General features: G+C 38.7%; 1 protein-coding gene across 1 annotated transcript in view; it reads left to right on the forward strand.

The window, feature by feature from the left end:
• Positions 1-13,058, forward strand: part of GABRA3 (gamma-aminobutyric acid type A receptor subunit alpha3) — a 144,164-nt gene that overhangs the window by 16,724 nt on the left and 114,382 nt on the right. Inside the window, exon 2 of the mRNA XM_060086793.1 lies at positions 7,760-7,881. Coding sequence (XP_059942776.1) covers positions 7,760-7,881 — 122 coding nt within the window. The remainder of the gene's footprint in view (positions 1-7,759; positions 7,882-13,058) is intronic.

Raw genomic sequence — 13,058 nt, forward strand, 5'->3', positions numbered from 1 at the left:
TGAGCTCAGGAAGTCTTTAGGCAGCCTGTCTGTTGATGGATGGGACTATGTTCCTGCCCCATTGGCTGTTTGACCCAAAGTGTCCCAGCACTGGAGTCTACAGGCTATTGAATTGGGCCAGGTCTTGGTGCTAATGTCCAAGCAAGATGTCAGCCTTCAGATGGGTACTTCCAGGTATGTTCATCTCCAGCTTTTATGTCCCAAGAAAACCACAGTTGCCCTCTGCCTCCTCAGGAGACCCTCCAAGACCAGTGAGTAGGTCTGCCCCAGGCTCCTATGAAGTTATTGCTTTTGCCCTGTGTCCTAGTGCATGCAAGACCTTGTGTGTGTCCTCCAAGAGTAGAGTCTCTGTTTCCCCTCTGTTTGTTTTTTATTTTGTTTTATATTGGTGTATAGCTGGTTAACAATGTTGTGTTAGTTTTGGGTGTACAACAAAGTGATTCAGTTATACATATACCTGTACCTATTCTTTTTAAAGTTCTTTTCCCATTTAGGTTATTACAAAATATTGAGCCATACAGCACTTTTTTCATTCTAATTTCTTTCTTTTAATTCTCCTCTGACTGGATAATATCAAACTATCTGTCTTCAAGCTCACAGATTCTTTCTTCTGCCTGATTGAGCATACTGTTGAAGCTGTCTATTGCATTTTTCATTTTATCCATTTTATTCATCTTCAGAACTTCTGTTTGGTTCATTTTTTAAAAATTTCTGTTTCTTTGTTGAGTTTCTCATTTTGTTCATGTATTGTTTTCCTGAGTACATTGATTTGTCTGTGTTCACTTGAATCTCATTGAGCATCCTTAAAATTATTATTATTATTAATTATACACACAAAAATTCAGGCTGGTTGTTACCTATAGGGGAACAGGAGGGGCTGGGTTGGATTAGAAAAGTACGCACAGGGTCTTTTGGGGTTCTGGTTATTTGGTTACATAGAGGTTCACTTTATAATAATTGAACACTATGCAGATATGCATTTTTATACTTTTCTCAATGTACAGTTCACAAATCTCTAAAATATAAAACTTTTATGAGTTTTAAAATTGTACAACAATGATGTCAAATTATACATATCCTTTTGAAGCCCAATGTTATTCAGATTTTTGATTTTGGGCTTTATCTGGCTTGATACATGTCAATGTAATTTATTCATTTTCATTGCTGTTTAGGATCATATGCATAAGCCAGAGTTTACACTTTCATTCTCTAATGGAGCGTTATTTCATATTTATGTTTTGCAATTAAAACAGTACAGTAGAGAAAACTTGGTACTTTCCTCCTTATGCTCAAGCGAGAAGGTTTCTAGTAGAGTCGAATGGACTTGAAATTGCTGAGTCACAAGGACTGTACATCTTCAACTCCATTAGATCCTGTCAAATTGCTCCTGGAAGTAATTGCATCATCTGACCCTCAGAATAATTCCTGGTCCCTACACGTTCCCCAGTATTTGCTATTACCAAACTTTTCAGCCTTTACACATATGCTGGCTATGAGATGAATCCCCTTGGTGTTTTAACTTGCATCTTCCCAGTTACTAGTAACGTTGAGCATCTTTTCTTGTGTCTTGACATTTCTGGATCCTCTTTCATGAACCATCTGTTCTTATCCCTTGCCCATTTTCTTTTTTTTTTTTTTTTTTTTTTTTTTTTTTTTTTTTTTTTGCTGTACGCGGGCCTCTCACTGCTGTGGCCTCTCCCGTTGTGGAGCACAGGCTCCGGACACACAGGCTCCACGGCCATGGCTCGCGGGCCCAGCCGCTCCGCGGCATGTGGGATCTTCCGGGATAGGGGCACGAACCCGTGTCCCCTGCATCGGCAGGCGGACTCTCAACCACTGCGCCACCAGGGAAGCCCCCCTTGCCCATTTTCAATTGAGCTGTTTCTCTTTTTCTAATTGGCATGTAGGAGTTCTTTATATTTTGAATTCTTTTTCAGATAACTCACAGATCTCCATTTCTTTGGGGTCAGTTATTGGAGTATTATTTTGTTCCTTTAGTGGTATCACATTTCCTTACTTTTTCATGTTTCTGATGGGTTTGTATTGATGTCTGTGCATTTAAGGGTGCACTCATCTCTTCCATTCTTTTTGGACTGGCTACAGTAGTGAAAGGCTTTCACCTGGAGGTAGCTTTAAAAGGCACCAGCTGGGTGGGATGCAGCATCCTTGGTTCCTGGGGAGGCACAGTGGCGTAGTCTCCATGCTGCTCCATTGGCAGACATTGCCATTGGCCAGACTGTGGGGGTCTTCTGTGGCCAAGGCTGAAGAGGACCTGCAGGTGACAATGGCAGATAGGGCTATTGGAATCTTCAGAGGTTAAGGCTCCTGGGGTCTTTCTGTTCTCGCCCCTTATTTTTTTTTTTGCCCATGGGAGGATGTTCTAGCTGAGGAGATCCTTCTCAATGCCTGGTCTGGCATGCTGACACACAGAGCCCTCAGAGCCAAAGCCCGAGGACCCAGTGCACATGGGACTAACACAGCACCTGGGTCCTGGAGCACAGGTGCACTTGCTGCAGCTATATCACTGGTTTCTAGGGTGTGGGCATGTGTAGATATCCCATGGAACCAGTACCTGGGCCTCAGGGGCTCACCGCTGTGACTCTGGCTGGTAGGGAGAGGGCAGAATGCAGCAGTTCCACAAGCCATGGGATGACAAGGTACAATGGTGGCTTGAGCCCAGGGGCCAGGGTACAGTAGTAGCATAGCCTGGGGATGGTGGGACAAAGTTTCAACTCTGGCCCCAGGGGGAAGTTGCAGGATAGCAGTAACACAACTCTGGTAGTAGTCTGTTAAAGCTATGTGTTGGGATCCAGGGACCTGGGCACAGGGCAGTGGCAGCACAGTGCTGGCTATGATGGTCAGAGCTGTGACCTGGAACCCAGGGGATGGGGCTCAGGGCAGTCGCTACCTAGTCCCAGCTATCATGTGTCAGAGCCCTAACCTGAAACCTGAGGGGAGAGCTCAGGTCAGTGGTAACACACCTGGGAATGATGTTTCAAAGCGTTGATATGGGATGGGGGTCGGTGGAGAGCTCAGGGTAGAGGTAGCCTGGTTTCAGCAGTGATGGGCCAGAGCCACAACCTGGAATCCAGAGTTCAGGGTTCAGGGCAGTGGAGCCCACCTCAGCAATGACAGTTCAGAGTCTTGACCTCGGATGGGGGTGTGTGGCCCAGGGCAGCAGCTGCATCCCATGAAATGAAGACCCAGAGCCACAACCTGGAATGCAATGGGTGAGTCCCAGATGGCAGCATCAGGACCCTGATAATGGAGGTCTAAGAGTGACTTGGGACCCAAGAGGTGGGCCTCAGGGCAATTTTAGCACCACTGGCAATGATGATTCAGAGCCTTGTCCTGGAACTTGGTGGGTGGGACTCGGGGCAGCAGCAGGAAAGCCTGGATAATGGCAGCCAAAGTGTGACTTATAACGAAGGGGGCTAGGCCAGGGCAGAAGAGGCTTTCCTGGTGAAGGTGGGACAAAGCCTTGACTGTGGCCAGGGGAGGGTGAAGAGCAGAGGCAGCTCCAAACTGTATATGGCAAGATGCTGTGGCATCTGATTTCTAAGAGTGGGAAACAGTAGGAGCTGGGGACCCTGAGGGCAAGTCTCACCTCAGTGACAGCTCCAGGGAGAAGAGATGCAGAAGGGGCCACTCCATTTTATCAAGTGACATCAGAATCAGGAAAGACTGTGGGAGACCTCTGTAGCAAAAGCTGCAAATGTCCACAGTGGTGAGGCTTGCTGGGGTTCTCCTGCCCTCCTTCTCCCTGTGTGGTGAACTTCCTCAGAGGTGATTCTTCCAGGTGCAGAGCAGGTCCTGACTGGGAGATGAGGTGACATAGGTAGCATGCTTCCTGTACTTTTCTATGTGGCCATCCTTGGTTTTTGAGCTCCTCAGATTTTTGCTACTGCTTCTTTGTTTTCTAGAGCTTTCCCTTAGCTGTTTTCTTCTGTTTGTAGTTATTTATTGTTCTTATGGATTTGTGTGTGTGTGTGTGTGTGTGTGTGTGTGTGTGTGTGTGTGTGTGTAATGAGGAGACGAGCTTTGAGAGCTCTCCAACTTGTTGACATTACCTTCTGCATAGTAATTTTGAATTTTCTTTATTTTTAAAATCTGTTCTCCCCCAGGAGATATACAGTATTAGGGAAAATGTCATCCTTTTAATGAAGTAAATTTATTCTCTCTTTAGGTTGTTTTATGAACTGTATCAGCAACTCCACATCTGTGCCTCTTCTGCTTCCCCCTGACATAAACACATCAGGGTCCTTCCTCAATGTAGTTGAACTAATACTATTACTTATTACTTACCCTGAACTTAATCACTCGGTGAGCTTAACTTTTCCCATAGCATAGAAGTGCATGTCTTTCAAAGGTGTCTCATTACATTTTCAGGAGTTTGGGGGAAAAGGAATGATCAAACTCAATGTATGTTGAGCTTTACCATTTACAAAGCAATTTTATGTTTATTATCTTATTTACTTATTTCTTCCAAAAGCTTTATAACTTGGGGAATTATCTCTATTTCACAGGCAAGGAAATAGTTCACATGATCAGTTAGTGGCAGAATCGGGACTAAAACTCTGTTCATTTGACCCTAGTTCTTTGGATTTACCACTCTTCCATTTTTAAGACTAGAAAAATGACTAAACTTGCCTAACCTATAGATACTGTATTAGTAACATTATTTTCATTTTAAATGATGCATTATTAATATCATATTTAGTCCAGCCAATAATGACAGATATAAGGCAAAACAAGCATGGTTATTGCATCAGTCTCATCAACTTAATAAGCATGTAGCTTTAAACAATCCCTTTCTTTTTTTGGTGTCTTAGGTTGTCCATCTGCAAAATGAAGGGAAAATAATTATATGATCTCTAAGGTCCTCCATAATCCTGACATACTATGATTCTTTGTTGTTCCCCCAGACTATTTTGGATGTGTACAAACTACAGAATCTTCAGCTTGTTGCACTTCAGTTATTTAAGAGAGAGTTCTAACTTGGGTTCTAGATTAAACAAGATTCCAGCTCCTCCTGCAAAAATTTACCACATAAGAAGAAAAATTTATCAGAAATCAAGTGCAAAATCATAGATAAATCTATTGAAAATTGTTTTGGAATGATATTTAGCATTGATTTTTGACTTAAATTTTAAAAGTTATTAGTGAAGAGGGCCTCCCTGGTGGCGCAAGTGGTTGAGAATCTGCCTGCCGATGCAGGGGATACGGGTTCGTGCCCCGGTCTGGGAGGATCCCATATGCCGCGGAGCGGCTGGGCCCGTGAGCCATGGCCGCTGAGCCTGCGCGTCCAGAGCCTGCGCGTCCGGAGCCTGTGCTCCGCAACGGGGGAGGCCACAACAGTGAGAGGCCCGCATACCGCAAAAAAAAAAAATAAAATAAAAAATAAAAAAATAAAAAAAAGTTATTAGTGAAGAATGCTGCTAACTATCAACACAGAGTCAGAAAGGGATGGAAATGCATCATCAAGGAAGTTATTATTTCAGTAAGAGAGGCAGCACAGTATATTGGCCCTATATTCGGGAATTCTGGATCCAAATTTTAACTTTTCCATTAACACTCAGTGTGGTTAAAACTTATGTTCAGGGACTTTACAATTCCCATCTATAAATCCACCTGGAGTAGATATCTCTGAAGCCCTTTATAGCTTGCTATGACTCTGAGGATTCTACTTTTTATCCCCTTCCAGTAATCAAAAAATTGGCTTTTCATTCAATTCATAGACCTATTTCCCAGAAATCAAACTAGGCTAACCAGGGTCATGATTCCCCGCAGTGGGAGTTAATGGAAAATGAGAAAGAGGTTTTCACAAAATCAATTGAGCTCCCGTAGCCTCTCTCCCCACAGCCCATGTAAGATGGATTCAGAATATTGGTGATTAAGTCAAATGTGAGCCAAGACCTGACAGGGTGTCTGTTTTTATCTCTTCAGCATGTTGATGTCAGTTTGTTAGCTCTGCACTACAGTTTCCTTCTTTCTTCTCCCTTCCAAATGAGGTATCTGTATCACTTCTGGTACTCTTCACTAAACCAGCCAATCACCTCTAGTCTTCACTGGTTTCCAGTGCTTCTTGACCAAAGCTTTCCTTATGGCTTTGGCTGATGGCGGTGCCAATATTTTGTTGTGACTATTTACATTTGAATTATGCATTTGAGTACATAAACTACTGTTTTACAAAAGAGAAAACAAACTTTGAATACTTCTAGATATTAAGTATTAAGTCTGGAAATTTTAATGTATTATTTAATATTGATACAACATATCAGTGAAGTTATTTTAATTTTAAAGATGAGAAAGCTATTACTAGAGGTGTTATGTGACTTGCTTAAGGTCACTCAACTAATAAATTCAAATTCATGTCTCCAGACTTTTTAAGCCTAGGTACCTTTTTCATTCCACTTGTATCTATTTTATCATTTGAGTCACTCAGAACCCCTGTAAGCAGGGGAGAGATTACCTTGTTTTACCTTTTTTTTCTGCTCTGTTTTTTTTCTATAGGCACACAGTTGATGTTCATTAAAGATGCATTGAACGATTATGTGAATTGAATTAGGTTTATGAACTAAGGAATTTGGGTTCAAAATGACTTTTCAAAGTTTATCAGCTAGGGAGTGGCAGTTTAGAGTAAGAACTATTCAACTCAGATGTTCCTACTATTTTGGCGGTAAGACATACTGACTGCCTCTCACGATTCCTTCTAATTGTTAACCTGTCTCTTATTGCCCCGATTAACTGGATGCTATGAATAGTTATTATATATCTATTAATGGCAACCTTCTGGGTCCAAAGTAAGAATGGGTAAAACTGAGACCTATAGGACTATAATTTGCTTAATTGTCTACTCCAAATCACTAATACAGCTGGCACTAGGATGTAGGATTCCTGACTTCTAGATTATTACTTGATTCTACACCATGCTTCTTGACCCTTGGCAACAGCCATTTCCTTCACTATATCTCTCTTTTCCCCAAATTACCCAGGGCCTTTCTTTATTTCTAGTCCCGTCAAACCACACGAAGCTCCTCCTCATAAAGTGAAAGCATTAGTCACAGCCTCGGCCTGATTAGGTGATTAGTAAAGTGCCTACTGCTTGGAAAGGCTTGCAGAAGGCATCCACACTGGATAAGCAGAAGGTAGCTGAGGGTCTCTAGAAAATCAGAAAATTTGGATTATAGTTCTATCTCTGACCCTCACTAGCAATACGACTGTGAGCAAATTTGGTGTTCTCTCTGAGCTTATTTCCCCATGTATGAAATGAAACAGATTAGGAATCTCTTAAGAGTTCTGGTAGCTTTAACATTTAATGGACTGCATTGCTTTGTTGCCCTATCTCCATAGGGTGAGAGATAGGTAGATTACATGTAATTCAAAGGTCTTTCTGGCTCTGTTGTCCTGTGAACCTGTGTTTCTCTAGGCTAGAAAAGGGGTAAGTTAACAAAATTTTCCTTTTTTTTTTGAGGCCCTTTTGTTCATGAAACAAAATGTGATAAATAAACTTTATGCCAGGTATTCCCACAGATATCCTGTCCAAGATTTCTACTGGTGTTTCTCTACTGCTGGTTTGGGGCTGGACTGTATGTTTGGTAAAGCTCATGCCAAAGTGCTTGCTGGTTTGGTTGTGGTACAAAGCTATTTAATTGGCCCAATCTACTGATTGACATTTTCTTGAATTAAAGTGTTAGACATTTAATTGTTTGCTATTAAGAACTATTATTTTGTATCTCTTTTTCTTCCACCACCTCAGACTCTCTCCGAAGCATGCTCCAGATATTCCTGATGACAGCACCGACAACATCACTATATTCACCAGAATCTTGGATCGTCTTCTGGATGGCTATGACAACCGGCTGCGACCTGGGCTTGGAGGTCAGTTATTGTTTCAAGATCTTCTTGGCTATTGTCATCTAAAAAGATTCTTAAGGTACCTTCAATAGTGTCTTGATCAATGAGGTTAGTGTAAAGCTGAGTTTCTTCCCTCTGAGCACTGGAAATTAGTTCTAATCCTTCATTTCAATGGTCAGTCTCTCTGGTCTGGTTTTGGAAGGTTCCAAATTTCACTTAGGTAAATGCATATAGGGTATTAAACCACAACATTTGGTCACACACATTTCTGGTAATAAAATACCAGTCTCTGCCTGGATGGCAGGTGTGTCCCAGGAACAGCTGGAAAACATGTCTTTGTTCTAAAAACCCTGAGCACATATCAGCCTGATATTCCAAAGAGGAGAAATCTGATGGCTAGATGGGATCTCAGTTTAGTATGATCAGCAATATGATCGCAATGAAGTAAATGCATTATAATACCTCATGGACCATATTGAAAGGGCAAGTATGCCAATGTATTTACGTTTTTTTCCTGAACCATTTGAGAATTAGAGGCAGATATCATAACGCTTTATCCCTAAATACTTCAGTGTGTATTTTCTTAGAACAAAGAAGTTATTTTATAAAATTACAATGCGATTATAAATTCAGAAAATGTGACCTGACATAATACTATTTTCTAATCTGTAGTCCATATTCAACTTTGGCCAATTATCTACATTTATTATATGATATTCTATTGTAATAAAACCCTTTCCTTCTCTTTAGTTAATTAGGTAACTATCAGCATGAACAGATGGATTCTTATTTTATTCAATGAATTGTAATCCATTAATATTATTATATATTATTATCTATTTTGATTAAAATGTTTGTTCATAATTTCCCGTGTTTGCTTAGTGGGAGCCTATTCAAGCTGAATTTTGATATATTCTCAGTTTTGAGGACTTTTTGGCATAACAGTACATTAAAGACTTAACTTGTACTCTCCCTCATTCAGCCTTATAATCAATCATTTTTTCCAAGAAGAAACAGGATCTTTTTGTGTGGGAAATTATATTTAAAATCCAACTTCTTTTTTTTTTTTTTTTTTTTTTTTTGTGATCCCAGTGCATCTTTTTTTTTTTTTATTTTACAAATTTAATCAGTTATACATATACATATGTTCCCATATCCCCTCCCTTTTGCGTCTCCCTCCCACCCTCCCTATCCCACCCCTCCAGGCGGTCACAAAGAACCGAGCTGATCTCCCTGTGCTATGCGGCTGCTTCCCACTAGCTATCTACCTTACGTTTGGTAGTGTATATATGTCCATGCCGCTCTTTCACTTTGTCACAGCTTACCCTTCCCCCTCCCCATATCCTCAAGTCCATGCTCTAGTAGGTCTGTGTCTTTATTCCTGTCTTACCCCTATGTTCTTGATGACATTTTTTTCTTAAATTCCATATATATGTGTCAGCATACAGTATTTGTCTTTCTCTTTCTGACTTACTTCACTCTGTATGACAGACTCTAGGTCCATCCACCTCATTACAAATAGCTCAATTTCATTTCTTTTTATGGCTGAGTAATATTCCATTGTATATATGTGCCACATCTTCTTTATCCATTCATCCGATGATGGACACTTAGGTTGTTTCCATCTCCGGGCTATTGTAAATAGGGCTGCTATGAACATTTTGGTACATGTCTCTTTTTGAATTATGGTTTTCTCAGGGTATATGCCCAGTAGTGGGATTGCTGGGTCATATGGTAGTTCTATTTGTAGTTTTTTAAGGAACCTCCATACTGTTCTCCATAGTGGCTGTACCAATTCACATTCCCACCAGCAGTGCAAGAGTGTTCCCTTTTTTCCACACCCTCTCCAGCATTTATTGTTTCTAGATTTTTTGATGATGGCCATTCTGACCGGTGTGAGTGGTAGTTTGAAAGTGAAGTTAAGAAAACACTCCCATTTACCATTGCAACAAAAAGAATAAAATATCTAGGAATAAAGCTACCTATGGAGATAAAAGACCTGTATGCAGAAAATTATAAGACACTAATGAAAGAAATTAAAGATGATACAAAGAGATGGAAAGATATACCATGTTCTTGGATTGGAAGACTCAACATTGTGAAAATGACTATACCACCCAAAGCAATCTACAGATTCAATGCAATCCCTATCAAACTACCACTGCCATTTTTCACAGAACTAGTACTATCGCTTTTAGCTTCATGCTATCTCCATACTTGAATCATCATGCCTCTTATGTTTTTAGATTTTATTGAGGTATAATTAACAAATAAAATTGTAGGATTTAAGTATACAACATGATGGTTTGATATATGTATACAGTGAGAAATGATACCCCTCAACAAGTCAATGCATCCATTACCTCACATATTTTTTTTGGATGGAAAAATTTCATTCTGTTTTGTGGCTGAGTAGTAATCCAGTGTGTGCATTGTGTGTGTGTGTGTGTGCATGCGCGTGTGTGTGTGTGTATATATATATATATATATATATATATATATATATATATATATATAGTGTATACATATATATGTACACATACCACATCTTCTTTATCCATTTATCTGTTGATGGATGCTTAGGTTATTTCCATATATTGGCTATTGTAAATAATGCTGCTATGAACATTGGGGTACATATATCTTCTCAAATCAGTATTTTTACTTTCTAAGGGTATATACCAAGGACTGGAATTGTAGGATCATATGGTTGCTCTAGTTTTAGTTTTTTTCTTTTTTTGAGGTACTTCCATAATGTTTTCTACAGTAGCTACACCAATTTATATTCCCACCAACAGTGTAGGAGAGTTTCCGTTTCTGCACATCCTTACAAACATTTGTTAATTGTGGTCTTTTTGGTGATAGCCATTCTGACAAGTGTGAAATAATATCTCATTGTGGTTTTGATTTGCATTTCTCTGATGATTAGCAATGTTGAGCATCTTTTCAAGTGCCTGTTGGCCACCTGTATGTCTTTTTTGGGAAAATGTCTATTCAGGTCTTCTTCCCATTTTATAATTGAGGGGTTTTTTTTGTTTGATACTGAGCTTTTAAGAACTGTTTGTATATTTGTGATATTAACCCCTTGTTGGTCATATAATTTGCAAATGTTTTCTGCCATTCAGTAACCTGTCTTTCATTTTGTTAATAGTTTCCCTTGCTGTGCTAAAGCTTTAAAGTTTAATTAAGTCCCATTTATTAATTTTTGCTTTTGTTTCCTTTGCCTGAGGAGGCAGATCAAAAAAATATTTCTATAATTTATGTCAAAGACTGTTCTGCCTATGTTCTCTCCTGGGAGTTTTATGGTTCATGTCTTACATTTAGGTCTTTAACTCACTTTGAGTTTATTTTTGTATATTATTTGAGAAAAACATTCTAATGTCATTCTTCTACATGTTTCTGTCCAGTTTTCCCAGCACCACTTATTGAAGAGACTGTATTTTCCCCAATGTATATTTTTGCCTCTTTGGTCATAGGTTAATTGACCATAAGTGTGTGGGTTTATTTCTGGGCTCTCTATTCTATTACATTGATCTAATTGTCTGTTTTTATGCCACTACCATACTGTTTTGATTACTGTAGCTTTGTAGTATAGTTTGAAGTCAGGGAACATGATACCTCCAGCTTTGTTCTTTGTTATCAAGATTGCTTTGACTATTCAGGGTCTTTTGGTATTCTATATAATTTTAGGATTATCTGTCCTAGTTTGTGTATTCTGATATGGATTGCATTAAATCTATAGATTGTTTTGGGTAGTATGGATATTTTAACAATATTAATTATTCTAATTCATGATCATGGGATATCTTTCCATTTCTTTGTATCATCTTCAATTTTCTTCATCAGTGTTTTATAGTTTTCAAAATATAGGTCTTTCACCTCCTTGGTTAAGTTTATTATTATTATTTTTTTGGTATTTTTGATGTGATTTTAAAGGGGATTGTTTTCTTGCTTTCTCTTTCTGATAATTCTTTATTAGAAAAGTAAGAGATTTCTGTTTATTAATCTTGTATCCTGCAAATTTACTGAATTAATTTATTGATTCTCATATTGTTTTGTGGAGACATTAGCATTTTCTATGTATAGTATCATGTCATCTGCAAATAGTGACAGTTTCACACCTTTGCTTCCAATTTGGATGCCTTTTATTTCTTTTCTTGTCTGATTGCTGTGGCTAGGACTTCCAATACTATGTTAAATAGAAGTGGTGAGAGAGGGCATCCTTGTCATGTTCCTGAGTTTAAAGAAAAAGCTTTCAGTTGAGCATGACGTCAGCTGTGGGCTTGTCATAAGTGGCCTTTATTATATTGAGATATGTTCCCTCTATACCAACTTTGATGAGAGTTTTTAGCATGAATCGATGTTGAATTTTGTCAAATGCTATTTCTGCATCTATTGAGATGATCATGTGATTTTTATCATTTGTTTTGTTAATGTGATATATCATATTGATTGATTTATGGATATTGAATCATTCTTATATCCTTGGAATAAATCACACTTGATCATGGTGTCTGATCCTTTTCACGAATTGTTGAATTTGGTTTGCTAATATTTTGTTGAGGATGTTTGTATCTATATTCATCAGATTTATAGGCCTTTAATTTTCTTCTTTGTAGTGTTTCATGACAATGGTGGTCTCATATAATGAGTTTTGGAGTGTTCCTTCCTCTTCAATTTTTGGGAATAATTTGAGAAGTATAGGTATTAGCTTGTCTTTACATATTTGAAAGAATTCCCCTGTGAATCTGTCAGTTCTTAGAATTTTGTTTTATGGAAGTTTTTGATTACTAATTCAATTTCAATACTATTGATCAGTCTATTCAGATTGTCAGTTTCTTCCTGATTCAGTCTTGTAAGATTGTATGTTCCTAGAAATTTGTCCTTTTCTTCTGGGTTGTCCAATTTGTTGGTACATAACTGCTCATAGTATTCTCTTATGATTTTTTGTGTCTTTGAGATATAAGGTATAATTTCTCCTCTGTCATTTCTAATTTTGTTTATTTGAGTCCTTTCTCTATTTTTCTTAATGAGCCTGACTAAAATGCATATCAATTTTGTTTATGTTTTCAAAATAACAGCTCTTGGTTTCATTGATCTTTTCTGGTCTTTTTTGGTCTCTCTTTTATTTATTTCCATTCTGATCTTTATTATTTCCTTCCTTCTGCTGACTTTGGGCTTTATTCTTCCTTTTCTAATTA

The sequence above is a fragment of the Mesoplodon densirostris genome, chromosome X, assembly GCF_025265405.1.
Source record: "Mesoplodon densirostris isolate mMesDen1 chromosome X, mMesDen1 primary haplotype, whole genome shotgun sequence".
NCBI lineage: Eukaryota > Metazoa > Chordata > Mammalia > Artiodactyla > Ziphiidae > Mesoplodon > Mesoplodon densirostris.